This window comes from Grammomys surdaster, unplaced genomic scaffold (assembly GCF_004785775.1).
Source record: "Grammomys surdaster isolate TR1022 unplaced genomic scaffold, NIH_TR_1.0 168, whole genome shotgun sequence".
Taxonomy (NCBI): Eukaryota; Metazoa; Chordata; class Mammalia; order Rodentia; family Muridae; genus Grammomys; species Grammomys surdaster.
The window spans coordinates 4,395,429-4,412,448 of NW_021604616.1; the positions used below are offsets into that span (position 1 = coordinate 4,395,429).

At 36.6% G+C, this 17,020-nt stretch overlaps 1 protein-coding gene across 1 annotated transcript; it reads right to left on the reverse strand.

The window, feature by feature from the left end:
• Positions 1 to 1,426: 1,426 nt before the first annotated feature.
• On the reverse strand, positions 1,427 to 14,826 carry LOC114620370 (protein LEG1 homolog). The gene is made up of 6 exons (XM_028766467.1): positions 14,526 to 14,826; positions 12,141 to 12,227; positions 10,620 to 10,804; positions 9,703 to 9,803; positions 2,750 to 2,988; positions 1,427 to 1,527 (listed from the first exon to the last, which is right to left on the reverse strand). The coding sequence occupies exons 1-6, from the start codon at positions 14,824 to 14,826 to the stop codon at positions 1,427 to 1,429; spliced, it is 1,014 nt and encodes a 337-aa protein (XP_028622300.1).
• Between the last annotated feature and the right edge of the window lie 2,194 nt (positions 14,827 to 17,020).

Consider the following 17,020-nt stretch of genomic DNA (forward strand, 5'->3'; position numbering starts at 1 on the left):
ACACTGTCATGCTTCCCACTATCATGACAATGGACTAAACCTCTGTAACTGTAAGCCAGTCCCAGTTAAATGATGACCTTTATAATAGCTCCCTTGTTCATGGTGTATCTTCACAGCAGTGAAACCATTACTAAGACAACATCCAAAGAAATTAAACTGACATAAGCAATATTGTCATAATGTCAGGAGTAAAATGTTGTTGGAGGAAAAGGACTTTTTCTGTCATAGAGGAGATGACAAGAATTCTTGGGAAAGAGATGGGCACATGAGACAACAGGCAGAAAAATTTACATGTTTGGTTTGCAGGTGACATGTGTCCTTTATTGTCCTCCCTAGAGAGCAGTTTCCCTCAATCTCTGGATGCTGTTCTTTTATTTTTGACAGAATGGTTGGTTTTATGAACAATCATTCTTGTGGTTTTGTTATAGTGTGAATGTGAAATTTCCTGTACAGGTCCATGTATTTGGACATATAGTCTCTAGCTGGTGACACACTTTTGAAGTCATGTGGCCCAGCTGGTTCATTTGAGTCACTAGAGATAGATCTCTCTATGATTTATAATCTTTCCCTGATTGAGTCTCATGTTCTTTGGTTCCCACACTTAACTCCATGTGAGAGGGATCAGACACCCATTCCTGTGCCATTAGATGGCATGTCTTCACCATCAGATTTGACTATGTGCTCTAAAATTGTAAACTCAAACAAGTCTCTTTTCCCTTAGGTTGCTTCTGCCATGTAGTCTGGTCCAAGGAGAAGAAGAACAACTGATGTATTTTAGTGAAGTTGTTGTAGTGAGAAACATAGTGACACAGTATGTCAGCCATTGGCTCAGGTTTATGAACAGACTCTGGAGGGGCATGGAGTGAGACAGAGACCTTTGGAAATCATCAAGTCTATCCAGTGTATTCTCTCTCTGATAGAGTACAGCTATGAGAAATTTGACCCCAAAGGACTCTTTGCAAACATGGGCCAATTACTCTAACAAGTAATTGTAAACTTAGCAAATCATACTTCAAACCTGATTAAGTAGGTGAACTCTATTTGTAATTAAGCTTTATGAGATTGAAATATTTAAGTTGAATGTCAGTATTGGAATTCAAAATGTTCTGGATTTCAGTTAAACATCAGTAAGATATATCATTCCATGTTTAAAAATCAACTCTGCCATATAAGCTTAATGTCAGTTTAATGATTTCTTTGTCATTGTCCAGTATCTTTATATCTTAAGTAATGAAGAATTCACAATGTTTGAGGTATGGTGCAAAATTAATTTAAATTCAATACTATGAATAGATGCAGAACAATCCTTAAAAAATGAACATTAGGGAAAAAACCCCCAAATCATAGGTCAAGATGATCGTATTAATTACTTTTAATTTCTTGTGATCAGATGCAGTTGTTCACAATTCAATAAAAAATTTTTGTCTTAAGGATTTGTACCCAGAAACTTTTCAAAAGCTTTTAGAAATAATTCTCGTGCAACTTTTGTACTCATGAGACTTTCCCATATAGTCAGAGTTAATGATCCTGGAAAAGATAAAAATATATATATATATATATGAGTGCTTGCCAACTTCTGAAAACATTTCTTACTTCCATTACATAATATCCATTGATCACATTTATTTCATTGGCTTTTGATCAATTAACATTAAAATCATCAGTATACAAAGAATATTTGATTCACTGATACTATTAACATTTTGCAATACCTAACCTGAAAGTTTAGAATCATGAAATAAAGAAATAAGTGACTATGTCATAAATAGTGAAATTAGGTATACATGGACTGTTCCTGTGATTTCAGTCTAAGCTCATAACAATAATTTCCATAGTCACAATAAATTCATTAAAGAAAATGCTGCATGTCTATGAGAATATGATTCTAATATAAAATCTCCCAAATAATATCCACCAACGGAAGGCTGGACTACTGTTCACTGAGTGAGGGAAAGTGACCTTCTGACTGACAGTATCACACTACAACCAAACTGACATGAAAAGAGACGTCATTTGCACTGGGGCACGAATGTACTTGGTAGATCTGCTTTTCTATTACAAAAGCTGTCCACAAATTTGAACATAATAAACTCATGTCTAATTTATTTATAATTTAGAGAATCAAAACTCTTCTCTTTACGTAATAGAAATAGCATATAAGTTTAGTATATCTCAAGGTCCCAGTGCACAAATGTAAAATGAAGATGACATGGTAATTTTCAAACACTTAATTAATGAAGCCAGTTTTTCACTCTGCTTTTTGCATGGTGGAGTAAAGGTCTTTTTCCCTGACCTTGGGTTAAAAGCATCTGATGAGTCAGTATTAGGTTAAAAGTGTCTGATGAGTCAGGTGGACAGGGAATTCATTAATGATGGAAAATTTTCTTTTGAAATTTATTTGTCTTCTTTAGTCTTAAGAGTAAAATAGAAAAAAATTTAAAATGAGTGTAACAATGACTGTACAACAACACGTGTGTTCATATTATGTATTTCACTTCATATTACAGATGCCAAGGTACAATGTGGCATTCAAATGAAGGACCACATAATAAATTTTTTTAAATGTGGTTTATCAATAATTTTACCATCTATCAAAAACAATTACTGCTAGGGAAATTCAAAATATACACATAGAACTTCATAACATTTTTAATGCATTCTGGTATGGTGATATTTCTAAAGTAGTTTATGTACTCTTCCAGTCTACAACATTCTGATTTGTTTTCCAGTGTTCTTTTAAAAATTTTACCTGAAAGTCTGTCACTATCACCAAGAAGTTTGAGTGTTTCTAGCACTTCGTTCTGAAGAGGCGTGAAGTCAGGAATAAAAGGGATTATGTCAGTATCAACAAGAACTCGTGGGGGCAGACCCCTCTGAAAGCTGTGTGCTCTATTCAGGGTTGTAGGAAGACGGGCTGCCCCTAAATAGTTCACAGCAATAGCCCAGTTTTTCTCAAAATTTGCTTCTTGGTCAGAATAGAAGTCATATCTAAAAGATAAATAGACAAAAATATCACCTAAGATTTATTTCCTCAGAATTTGAATCTTACTTTGCAGAAACCATCAACTACCAAAAGAAAAAAAACAAACAAAATTAAAATCGGAACATTATTTTGAAAGAAAGTGTGAGAATCCTATCTATCCACTTGGATTGTCTTACGGGAGTTGTAAAGATTGGTAAATAAAATATAAATCTAAAATGTTGATCTAATTAACCACTTCATTTTAACACTATTCTTTCCATTTATGACATTCCTTATGCACACTTGTGTGAAACCCATGGAGTAAACATCTTAAAAACATGTTTAAATACTACATTCTGTATACATACCAACAAATAAATATAAATATAAATATAAATATAAGGTCTAGCTAGTGGCACAAGCTAGCAATACACAATTGCCATACAAATCAGGAACACTGGGGTCAAGGTTTTCTTCTGTTGCCAGGTTGGGATACAAGAGATTCATTTTTTAATTAATGAATTAACTAATTTGTTGACAGATAAAATAAACAGAAAAAGAAAGAAAAGAATGCATCATGCTTGTTACTTCTTGTTAACCTTGACTGAAGAGACAAATGTACCAAAAGCTATTTCTGCACCCTGAAAGCTTTAACCTGTATATGATTTGTACATTTTTTAAAGGAAGTGTCCGATTTGCATTTGCTGGTGCACCTCTTTAATCCTAGCATGAGGGAGGCAGAGACAGGTGGACCTCTGAGTGTGCAAGACCAGTCTGGTCTACTGAGGGAGTTCCAGGACAGGTAGGACTACATAGAGAAATCCTGTTGCAAAGAAAGAGAGGAGGTGGGAGGGAGAGGGAGAGTGGGAGAGGGAGAAAGAAGTAGAAACTAAAGAAAGTTTTTATGGAGAGGAAAAATTAAAAGACACATGGGGAACATGCTAGAAATTGTGATAGACAAGCATTTTGTTTAGGTGATGGTTCTACAAGTGCTGGCTAGTGCTCACTCAACTGAATACATACCTATATCTGTATGCTTTATTACATATCAATTGTACCCAAGTTCATCAAATACATGTGAACATAGATTCCGTTCCTAAGGTAAGCCTTGACTTGACATAAACACAAGTGTCTTTGTCCTCTCCAAGAGGACAACGATAGCAGTAGCTGATTTTGGTACTTTCAGCAACCAGGTCTTGACTTCCGCATTGAACTGGGGATTGAAAAATGTCTGCTGTTCAGAACAGCTGAGCTTACATGAAAGGATAACGTAATGGCCACAGACTGTCTTCAGTCAAACAATCACTTAGCTAATAACCTAAAAGATTGCCTCAGGCTCTAAGACTCAGTGACATGCTCAGTGTATAAAACCTCCACAAGCACGCTGGGTTTCTGAACACTGGTCTTTAAATTTAACAGGAAACTGAATTAGCTAGGTACCATAAGGAATCACTTAATCATAAGACACTGGAACAGAAAATGAAGCAAAAAATAAATATTTAAAAAAAAAGTGAAGAACATTTATCAAAGTAGAGTTTACTGGAGAGGAGTCAAAGCTAATTTATACATTAAAAATTAGGTGAAATGACCAAGAGTATGAAAATTACCTCATATATTCTATATTCAACTAAATCCTCAGACAAGAAATAATAAAGTTTATGCATATGTAAAGTGTCTCAGATGTTTCCACCTACTCTACACCCATCTTCAGTTGTCCAGAACCTGAGCAATAGCAGGCAAAGCATGCCAAGAGAGAAAAAGAGGGAAATGTTGGTGAATCCATGACACAGAGGAAAAGCAAAGAGTCCTGAGAGATGAGAAAAGAACACAGGTTCAGTACCAAACATCTGGACAGACCTGGGCAAATAATTTAGAAGTAGACCTCATTAGAAGAAAGTCTATGGACAGAATCTGTGAAGCTTTGACAAAATTTAGAAGGTTTTTCTAGCTTGTCTGTTCCATGAAAAGCATCGTTATAGACATTTGTTTAGAAATAAAAGTCATGGATGACATTGAAGTCAAAGGAGAATAAGATACTGAGAGGATGTATCAACAACAAAGATTTTCAAGCAAGAATCATAAACCAATGGACCCCAGAGTGCACATGGTCTCCTCACAGCTAGCTAGGTGCATGTGATATCCACGCTGCAAGGCACATGACATGGTGCTTTCAGCTGTGCTTGTCCACGAGGGCAAGGCACGTGGTAAAGGGTATAAATACCCAGCATTTCCTTCCAATAATGAGACATGAAGAGACTTAAAAAAAATGGACCCCAGAGACATAACTTTTGCCCAGAAATCTCAAGACAAGAGGCAAGACAGGCTGTAAATAAAGCCCTGGCCTAACAGGACAAACTCACCTGGCAGGAGGACATTTCAAGCAATTCTGAAAGTGTATCTATCTCTCAGTTGAGCTGACTTATGTGTATTTTCTAACATTCCTTCAATCTTGCCACAAAGCTGCAGGAAAAGTGAGAGAAACTAGGAGACTTTAAGCCCCTGTTTAGAAAAAGTGAACAGAAAGAAGCTTGTTTTCTCTAGCAATTCTGTTTTCTAGTTTCTTTTGAAACATGGGAAAGTTAAGGCAGTAGATTTAAGAACCCAGCAACAATGTAGTCAGTGATTTCAAACACAAAAATGTAAGCTCCACATATCAACACAATGAGCGGCACTGAACAACTCTATCCAGAGCACACAGAGCCCGAGAATCACAGAAGCCAAACCATGTCTTTCTATGGAGAAGTTTCATAGGCTGATACCTGAAACCATAAATAAAGAAGAAAGTGCTCTAAGTCTGTTGAAGAAATCCATGGCAGTATCAAGGCTTGGGTGGTAGATGACTGTTATTTTGGCTACTCCAGAAGCTAAAGCAAAAGCTTGATACCACATGCTTTACAGGAGGATAAACACTTTAAGTCTACACTGTGTCATGTACAGGTTGACACTGCGATCAGGCAGACAGTGATATTGTAGTGAGACAATAATTAAGATAAAAATTAAAAAGAGACATGGGATGGGTGACAGCTCCCCAGTAGGGCTTGCAAGGGATGCATATGAGGCCCTGATGGGTCCCATGGCAAGCATCATAAAACAACAACAAAGCACTTTTAAGGAAGGAGGAGAAGAAAGATGGAGGGAATAGAGGACAGAAAGCAATATGTGTACAAGTAGTGAGCAAAGTGTTGATGGGGTGGGTATGTGAACACAGGTCCTTCACTGCATTGTTGTAAGTTACTGCACTTTACATAAGACAGGAGCCTGTCAGGCTCTGCCTTGCTTCATGCAATTTCATCTTCCAAAGCAGGAGTCCATTTCATTTTGAGTAAAAATTCGAGGCAGAAAAAATCTGCATCCTGTCTATGAAGCAGGCATTCACCTCGATCCAGAACTAATTATGGTGCTCAAACTCATAGCAATTGTTATACATAAAACAGGGAGGGAGGGGCCTGGGTGGGAGAAGGGAGGGGAAGGGAAAAAAATGAATCAGGTATTGGGGGAACAGGTGTGAAGCCTCAAGTGCCAGCAGAATGAATGGTAATACGCAACCTCAGGAGGTAGGGGGTTGTTGGGGGGGAACCCTCTAGAGTGTACCAGAGACCTGCAAGAGAGAATTTCAGCATTCAAAGGGAGGGACTTTGCATGATATGTGAGGGAGAGGGAACTTGTAGAATCTACCTGCAGTAGAAAGACAAGGCATCCAGTGGAGAGATGGTATTGCCATCCCACAGTCATAAACTCTGATTCAGAATTGTTCCTGTCTAAAATAACCACAGAGACAAAAATGGAGAAGACACTGAGGGAAAGGAGGTCCAATAACTGGCCCAACTTGGGATCCATCTCAAGGGGAGGCTCCAAGGCCTGGCACTAATACTGATGCAATGGTGTGCTTACAGACGGGAGCCTAGCACGGCTGCCCTCTGAAAGACCCAACAAGCAACTGAAAGAGTCAGATGCGGATATTTGCACCCAACCAATGGACAGAAGCTGTTGACCCCTGTGCCTGAATTAGGGAAAAGCTGGATGAAGCTGAGGAAGAGGGTGATCCTGTAGGAATACCAGCAGTCTCAACTAACCTGGATCCCAGAAATCTCTCAGATACTGAGCCATCCACTAGGCAACATACAGTAGCTGGTCTGAGGCCCTGACACATACAGCAGAGGACTGCCTGGTCTGACCTCAGTGAGAGAAGAAGCACCTAACCCTTGAGAGACCTGATACCTCAGGGAGTGGGGAGGCCTGGCAGGGTTTTGAGTGTGTGTGGAGGGAGGTAGGGACATTCTCTTGAAGATGGGGTGGTGGGGAGGGGAAGTGGGATAAGGAATTGTCAGAGGGCAGAACAGGAGGGGATATTGGTTGGACTGTAAAAAAAGGTTAAAGATAAAAAACCCACTACTTACAGACTTCCCGACTTAGGTCAAGTACATGTGGATGCATGGGCATGTCAAAGCCATATCAGAAATATTAGGCATAAAAATATTAAAAGCATCAAACCACCACAAATATAAAACAAAACAAAAACAAGCAAACACCACATCAGAATCCTATATGATGAAGAAAAACTCATGGTAGGGCATGATGTTTCCACTGATACCACATGCATTATGGGATTTATAGGTAGGTTCTAAACTCTTGACTGTCCATTATTTCAGGTCAGCAAGGTACCCACTGTTTGAAGTGACCCACTCACATCATTGACTGCCCCCACTCTTCACTCTGAGTATCTCTCAGATTGGAACCAGCTCTGCCTCTGCAAACCTTCACCACCTAAATGCTTGCCTTCCTTAGGAGCTACAGCAACTGACTGGCACTCTTTGCCTAACTGTAGGTATGCATGTGAAACGTAACAGATGATCTAGAAATGAACATCAGTATTCAATATTGAAGTTAACGACAATGTCACTGTCCATCACCAAAATGTTGAAGCAAAATTAGTAGTACATGGTACATTACAGGGACAAAATTTTCCTGGCATATAAATTCTAGAAATTGTGGCAAAATACAAATATATCTGTTTAAGTTTCTGACGTAGCATTTTCAGAATAGTTTGAATACTGTGAAGTTTTCTGTTTTTAAAATTACTTGTATTTTCTGAGGATGAGATATAATTACATCATTTCTTCTCCCCTTTTTCTTCCCTCTATGCCTTCCTATATACCCCACTCAGCTCTCTTCCAAATTCATGCCCTTTATCAATTACTACCTCTCTCTCTCTCTCTCTCTCTCTCTCTCTCTCTCTCTCTCTGTATGTATGTATGTTTATGTGTGCACACTGGAGGAGCACAGAGGCCTTGCTTGGATTCAGCCATCTTTTAGTGTAGGTGAGGTGGAAATAGATATGAAGCAGAGTTTTGCTCAGTTTACTGCCTGTAGTTATGATTTTTATCTCCTGAAGACAGTTTCTTTATTAAATGAAGTATACCCACACAGTTCATGTTCTATTCCATTCATTTACACTTATTGATATACTATAGCAATTTAAGCATATTAGACTCAATATGACTTTTACAAATATGAGAAAATTCTAAGTAGAATTGTACTTTTAGATTCAGCTAGTAAGCCCCATGAGCTAGAGGCAGCACAGGCTGCAAGGAAAAGGGTGACCTGGAAATCACAAGGAACGTGAACATAAGACTTCCTATCCACTAGTTATATGGTATTAAGTGCCAAACTGAACAAATAAGATGTAGACTCAGTACCAGTAAAACAAAATAAAGCTGAAGTTTTGTTACATTAAAAAATTAATGGTTTCTTTTACTATTCTTAATATTAAAGAGTACTCAATTGTTATTTATTTAACATGTGGTAATATTTTAATAATTGTCTTTTAAGGATTGATTAGCACAAAAGAAAGGCCAAGGGAAAAAAACTGAAGTTCAGGAAGTAAATTGCAATAATCAAAACAGTATTTTGCTATAATTAGTAAAGATACAATCCTGATAGCCACATCATTTAATAACAAAAACTCCATGATGTTCCGTTTAGAACAACTTTTAAATACATTTGGCCTGTCCTAAATGCAAAGAATTTGGCTGTATAAAATGACCAGATAGAGGAAATATATCTAGAAAGAAAAACTTCTATAATCATCATGAATGTTAAACATTTTAATTACTCATAAATACTGTGCTTAGAGTTATATTGTGCTGGGCCCAGGAAAGGTGGCTCAGTGGTTAAGAGCATAGACTGCTCTCCCAGAGAACCAAGATTTGATTCCTTAGAGGACCTGGATTTAATTTCCAGATTCTACTTGGTGGCTCACAACCATCTGTTCAGTCCCAAGACATCCAATGTTTTTGATTGGCCTTCATGAGAACCAGGCAAGTATGCAGTGCACAGAAACATGCATGACGACAAATCTAGAGGCATGTGGTAAGAAGAAATTTTAATTCAGGAACTGTGTCTATCAGATTGACCTGTGAAGTATTGTGATGATTACCAATTCATGCAAGTAGACACAACCCACTGTAGGCAGTACCATCACTAAATAGGTAGCCTTGAGCTATACAAGAAAGTTAGCCAAACAAAAGGAAGTGATGCAGTTAAGCTGGATCTCACCATGATGTCTGCTCTGGTTCCTGCCTTCATGTTCTTGATTGAGCTCCTCCCCTGGCTTTCCTTGCTGACGGACTATAATTTGTGAAGTGTACAAACTCATTCTTTCCTAAGTTGTTTTTGGACATGATTTTTATTAAATTGATTGAAAACTGAAGCTAAAACAGAGACAAAAAAATATTTCTTACCTGTCTACAAAGGCACTGGTGGGATATTCCAAGGATGACATATGGGCATCCCATAACTTCTTCAGGAGGCCATCAAAGTCACTAGAAGGCAACTTCATGTACTGAAGAAGAGAGAAAATAAGTGTTATATGGTCAACTCTCCCTAAAATTCGCCCAGACTCAGAGATATGAGCAATAGTTAGCATGAACCATGTATACTACATGCTATACCTAATGCTTAGTAATAAATAAAAAATTAGTACTTTTCAGGAAAGCATATCATTGAATTGAAATGCGATTCAAGTATCTGTAGAGTGTCCATGCTGTATACTTGACAGGACTATTGTCATTTTTTTCTTGTCAACATTAATAATTTTTTACAAAATGTTCAAAGTAATAAGAACAAATTGAAAATTAAAGTATATCAAAAGCAGCAAATTAACAATCTAAAAATATAAGTAAATATATGTTTAAATCACTAACTTTGGCTTCTTCTACGCTTGACCAATGTATTTCATTTTGGTCATCAAATCATATACTCAAAATAACATATCATTGGTTAGCTCTAACTACAGAAGAGTGGTTATTAATTCACTTTCAATAATGACAGACATATCTAAAAGAAGATTATGGTCCCAATTCTTGTAATATGTCACAAATGGCCTAAAGTCTCAATTCCTTGCATGCCTATTTACTTTGCCGTGTGTGATATTTTTTTCCCTTGCACTGAGAGCAAATGGATTTTGTGTTGGTACTGAATGATATTGGTGAGTTTCTCTGGCATGAGCTATATTTCAGCATCAGTTATGAGAAAAGTATCTGCATACAGTTTACATTTTAATATTAAGAAAAGTATACAACAAATAAAAAACAGTATTTTCCAATGAGCATTCTCTCGGCATGTATGAGGAATATGATATAAAACTTAAATATAAAACCTGAAAAAAGTCTCTCCATTTGTCCATTGTTTCAGGGAAGGCAGATCTACAGTCATAAACATTATAACAAAACTTCATCTGATCCTTGGGTGGTGGCAAGACTGTGATTTGGTCTGGTGATAGCCCTGTTATTCCAGAATCAACAGCAGCAAGGAAAGGTAACACACTCAGATAATAATTTACATCTGTAAAAACAAGAAGCTGGTTAGACTCAGAACCAGTTACAAAACACAGAAAACATTTTGAGGAATGTTAAGTCATTTAGGCATATTCACCATTCTCAAATGCTGATGAAAATTATCAATTAAAATTTATTGAGGAAAATCAACTTATAGTTTAATAGTCCTATAATCATGAGTATGTATATACATACTGAAGTGTCATATTATCATATTTTAAGAAAGATAATTTTAATGGTTGCATGACAATTTTATTTCAAAACATTGAATCAATAAGGGAAGAAACAAAAACTATCAAATTGTTCACATAATGATACAGAAATTCTCAATGAAATTCCATGGTTGATTTTAATTTTTTTTCAAAAATATAAAGCATAACTATAGTTTCATAAAATATAAAGCATAACTACAGATCTTATCAAATATAAAGCATAACTATCGATTTGGAAAATGGATATTATATATTTTAAAATTAAGTCTAATTAAGTCTAAATACTTTTATCCTAATTCTCTAAAGCAAGAACTTTTGACTGGAAACCTAATAGACTTCTGAGGGATTCAAACCTCCCAGTTATAGAGGAGCAAGCCCTGCAGATTTAATCACTTTAAGTTAGGTAATAGGTTTATATTGATTCTTAAGACTCCAAATTACAAAGCAAATCAGACTAAATTGTAATTCGAGGGCTGTTGACAAGTCTCTTTATCAGTTTTGAAAAGAATGACTCAAGTTAGTGTGAGGAAAAATGTCCAGTGCTTCATACTATTTATAAGTCATTACAAGAAAGTGAAATTTAACAGTGTCATTTATAATCGTTGGTGAATTACTCTAATAAATTTCTATGTAAATTCATTTCAAACAAAAGGCACCATGAAAGAATTAAAAGATCTATTCAAATTGTTTTCAGTATTGCATACATAATTAAAGCCTTAGTAATAGGTTGACCAAACTAAGTGAATGTTAGTCTGGCAGCTTTCTGAGATTCAGAATTTAGTATCTTTATTCTAAGCAAAAAGGGAAAGCATTCTTAGTGTCGCATTTCGAAGATTCTATGTTCCTTTGGGAGCCTGCCATATCACCAAAAGTGTTGCTCCCTAGAGGCCATGATTGTTGTAGTTCCTTGATTTAATTTCTCTGTGTAAAGTCTGACTACTTCCTTAAACATTATTATATTCCATTTGACTAATCAACTCTGCTATATGCCATCCAATCCACTGCTATAAGGTGAAGTCATTTCATCTTGAAGAAGGGCAGCACTGTTTTGGTTTTGTCTCTGTCTCTAAAATTCAGGCTAAATATATTCTTTGCAGTATAAGTCAAATTTTGCTATTGAAGAGCACCTACCAGCCCACCAACTGTCCACAGAGACACACAGACTCTCTTCAGGTTCATTGCCACAGTCTGTCACTCCAGTGGGATCAGCTAATCTACCTAGAGGACAGGGAAGGCACAGATGTATTTGTTTATCATGCACATCGAAAACAGTTGAACTCATGCATTTAATTTATAGGTACAAAATTTTCAAATTATTTATATTTTACTTACCGTTTTTATATATTTTATTTCTCATCCCTCAATCAAATTATTTTCCATTCTTCAGTGACATCATTCTTTTGACTTTTAGAGTTTATAGGCTACAGACAGTTTTCCTTACATAACTTCACATTTTACTGCCTATACTACCTCCTAATAAAGATCACAGGAGCAATAGTTACACAGAGAAAAAGAGATGGGTAAGTCAAAGCAAATCTTTGACTAAATTTTCTAAAGTGCATGACCTCTTTTTTTAACCATCCTGTAAAGTTGGAGATAACAATATTCAGTATATGGGAGACTTCGTTCGAAGGTAAGAGAAGTTATCAGAAATATTTCTACATGTTAACTCTCTATTACATAGGCACCAGAACATCAGAAAATGATCTTCTTTTTTCTTTTTTTTTCTTAAACACTTATCTTACTTTTTTCTTTTATTGGATATTTTCTTTATTTACTTTTCAAATGTTATCCCCTTTTCTGATTTCCTCTCCAGAAACCCCCTATCCCATCCCCTCCCCCTGCTTCTATTAGGGTGCTCCCCCTTCCACCTACCAAGTCCCACCGCCTCACAACCAGGGCATTCCTCTATACTGGGGCATCAAGCCTTCACAGGATCAAGGGCCTCTCCTCCCATTGATGCCCTACAAGGCCATCCTCTGCTACATATGTGGCTGGAGCCATGGGTTTCTCCATCTGTACTCTATGGCTGGTGTTTTAGTCCCTGGTAGCTCTTGGAAGTCTGGTTGGTTGATATTGTTGTTCTTCCTGTGGGGTTGCAAACTGCTTTAGCTCCTTCAATCCTTTCTATAACTCCTCCATTGGAGAACCCATGCTCAGTCCAATGGTTGGCTACGAGCATCCTCCTCCATATTTGCCAGGCTCTGGCAGAGCCTCTCAGGAGACAGCTTTATCAGGCTCCTGTCAGCAAACACTTCTTGGCATCTGCAATAGTGTCTGAGTTTGGTGATTGTATATGGGACAGATCTCCAGGTGGGACAGTTCACTGGATGGCCCTTCCTTGAGTTCCTGCTACACACTTTGTCTCAGTATTTACTCCTGTGAGCATTTTGTTCGCCCTTCTAAGGACTGAAGCATCCTTTTTCTACATGCCTGACACCACTCTTCTTTTCTTCTTCCCCTTCTCCTCTCCTCCTCCACTTTCTTACTTGCTGAGCAGTGAGTAAGCAGAGTAGGTTAGGCATCAGGTGCCAATCTTCTCATCATATCTTCTGCCAGCCAGAAGAAACTATTGTTTTACATAGCAGTGTGTGGCCTCCAAACATCTTCCTTGTGTATATACTGGAAAGAGCTGGGTTTCCACAAAGAAACAACCCTTGGCACAGATCACTAATAGCAAGGGACTACTTATTTGTAGTTTCAGCTTATGATCAGACAATTTCAATTAAGACTGTCATCAAGATAAATATAATCACTTCCGGTTTCTAATGAATATCCCCTAGTCTGTTCATAGGGACAGGAAGGAATGTATACTTAGCAGTGGTGTAGTAACTATTTTGAAAATACTCAAATTAGAGAAAGGATGTGTCTTTATGATTGGTCTTCATGCCTATGTGTCATTGAAGTGTCTGTTATAGACAATAAAACCACAGGAGAAGAATGTGTGGATTCTGACAAATACAAATAGAAGAATGAATTATTATAAGGAGGTTTAAAAGTAAATAATCAGCTTTCAAAGGGACACGTGTGGGCATCCTAGTTACAGGTACTATGGGGTTGATGAAACACCATGATCAGAAGCACCTTGGAGAGGAAAGGGTTTAGCTTACATATCCTGGATCATTGTCCATTGAGAAATACCAAGAGAGGATCCCAAATCGGACTAGAATCTGGAGGCAAGAGGTGACACAGAGACCTAAGAAGAATGCTAGCTTGTTCCACATTGATTGTTCAGCCTGATTTCTTACAAAATCCAGGACCATCAGCCCAGGGATGGCATGTCCACAATGAGCTAGACCTTTTCAGATCAATCACTGATTAAGTAAAAGACCTATAGGCATGCATACTGTTTGATCATATAAATGCTTCTTCTCAAATAAAGTTTTTTCCTCTCAGATGACTTTGGCCTGGGTCAAGTTGACATAAAACTAGACAGTACTGTAAGATAGGGAGAATCGTGTTTTCCTAATATATCAGGATTATATTGGTATATAGGAGAATAATTGTCTTTCTTACCTGTTTGATACTGCCAGCCAAACTGCAGAGGCAATCCCCACAAAAGATTTTGTTCATTTTCTGGACCATATCTTGCAAAATATGTGGCTGTCTCTTTCAGTAAGATTCTGTATATCCCCATTCTGTCAGTGAATACCCAAGGGTCAATTATGTGCTTCCCATCCTCTAGCCTGTAGTCACTTAACTGCTCAGGGCTGTCTTCCCATAAGGGAGGATATGAAGCTGAGATATTAGAAATTTCTGCTACAGCTGCAGAGAAGCAGCCAGCCAGTACCCAGACCCAGGAAGCCAGGACAGCCATGGTGCCAAACTGGGAACCAAGAGTGTGACCAGGCTTTTATTGGAGAAGGAAGGAGGAAGACAGGATTTCTTTTCTCTTTATAAGGAAGTTGTACTATTTTCTAGACAGAATGCCAATTGAGACGAAATGTGTATTTTGGTAATTAACATTAAAATTAATGAACTTTTGTCACATTTCCATCAGTAGTACATGGGATCAACCCCTGAACACAAGGAGAATTTTGTTGAATATTAGATAATGCCATTTGGCAAAGAAGAAATTCGTCTAGAACATTTACAGTGTACATTTTAATTATAAATTACATTATTGATTTCATTAGGTTTGAATGCTTTCCCCTCATAAAAATGAGTTTACATAATCCATGGAAAATATTGAATAATTCAATGTGAGAATACTGATATTTCTAATAATGTCTAGAGCTATGCTAAAAAATACATGTGATACAGTCATGGTATACCTCTTTGTTTCAGGCAAAATACTTAAATTATATCAAATTATCACAATTTTAAAAAGCCATATTGTTACAAAATAAAGGCAGCTAATTAATTTTCAACATCTGTTCATTTTTCTCAGGTTATCTAACAACCTAAGTTTATGGATTTATACTTTTCCTTGCAAAAATAATTTTATAGAAATAATAATAAGCATAAAATAATAATAATATGTAAATAAGTTTCATCACTTAGAACTTAAAAAGAAATGACATCTAAAACTGCTGGGATATGTCCTTAAATAAAATGTGTAGGTCTTTTTACTTTCCTCCATATTGTGACTTTTCTTATACATACAATGGCCAAAATTCATTATTGACCTTTAAAACCACAGAACAGGTTTTAAGGATTAATAAATGCAAAGATGAGTATACCTAAGGTCATAACACTGTAGAACCATGAATAACCCCTGAATTTCTAGATCACAAATACATGTAATTTTATTACATTAATATTTAACACTCAAGGGTACCACTGATTCTGAGTTACACAGTTACCTGGTGCTATACCCACTAACTTAGCGTGCTTGAAGCCTGATGTGTGATTCTCATCACTCAAGATGGGAGAAGAGGAAGAACAGCAATGAGATAATGAAACTGAGCCAATGTAATGGCTGTATCCTGCTCTTACACTGTTTGGACATTATCAGTAGACCAGTCTGTAAAGTTAAACAATGATAAGAGCTCTTTTATTATTAGCTAATTGTGACTTACTACTTATCCTAGTTAGGTTGACTGTCAACTTGACAGAGCCTAAAGTCATCTGACAAGTGATTTTTAATTACTCAAATCAACTTGTCACGAGTTACAAGGTTTCGGGTTTTTTCCTTCCTTATGTTATTCCATTGTGTACAGTTGATGGACATTTTGAGTGTTTTCATTTCTTGGGTGTTAATAAAAGTGTCACCATAAACACATGAGGACAAAGGTCTCTTAGATGACTGTCACTTTTTACATTCACAGTAGTGGATTGTTGGATCATATTCAAGTTCTATTCTTAATTTTCTGAGAAACTTCTGTATTTCTTGTAAAACCTATTTTTACTGAGAATAGTGATATCTTAATTTTGTTTTCATTATGATTTTCTAATGACTAATGATGCTCAACACTTTTGCCTTTACCCAGCTCATATCTGCATGACCTATTTTCAGAGCTGTCTAGCTATATTCAATGCCCATCTTTAATGACACATGGTATTGTTTTACTCTTGATTTTTGGAGTTCTAATATATTCTAGATATTAACCCTTTTAGGATGGATGATAGACAAGCATTTTCCATTCTCTAATTTGCCTCTTCTCAAGTTTTCTTCATTTGCTCTTCAAAAAATTTTGTCTATTTTTGTGTTTGGCTCCCATACACAAAAATAGGGATTGGGCAATAGGATTTAGACAAGTTGGGATCTTGTCTAAAAATATTTGCTAATTCCAAAGTCTAGCACCATTGCTCCTATGTTTTCTTTTAATAACAATGATGATTAATATGATAATAATAATAATAATAATAAAGATTTGAACATATTTTTCCAGAAAAGCATCAAATTACTTGGGTTTGCAGGTGACTGATGGCTAACTAGAAACAGAAGACAAGTTTGGAATCTATTCCTTCAAATTGCACATGTCTCTTTTTGTTACTCTATGTATCATTCTTGTTCAACTTTGCACAAAGATCTGTTTGGTGTCTTCCTTATATTTTCTGTACAAATA

Excerpts from the sequence above, each read along its gene's own strand:
- LOC114620370 (XM_028766467.1), bottom strand. The coding sequence starts at position 14,826 with ATGGCTGTCCTGGCTTCCTGGGTCTGGGTACTGGCTGGCTGCTTCTCT. Across the intron at positions 12,228-14,525 it reads TGGCTGGCAGTATCAAACAG|GTAGATTAGCTGATCCCACT; the intron begins GTAAGAAAGACA and ends CCTGTCCTCTAG. Across the intron at positions 2,989-9,702 it reads ACCAGTGCCTTTGTAGACAG|ATATGACTTCTATTCTGACC; the intron begins GTAAGAAATATT and ends TTTATCTTTTAG.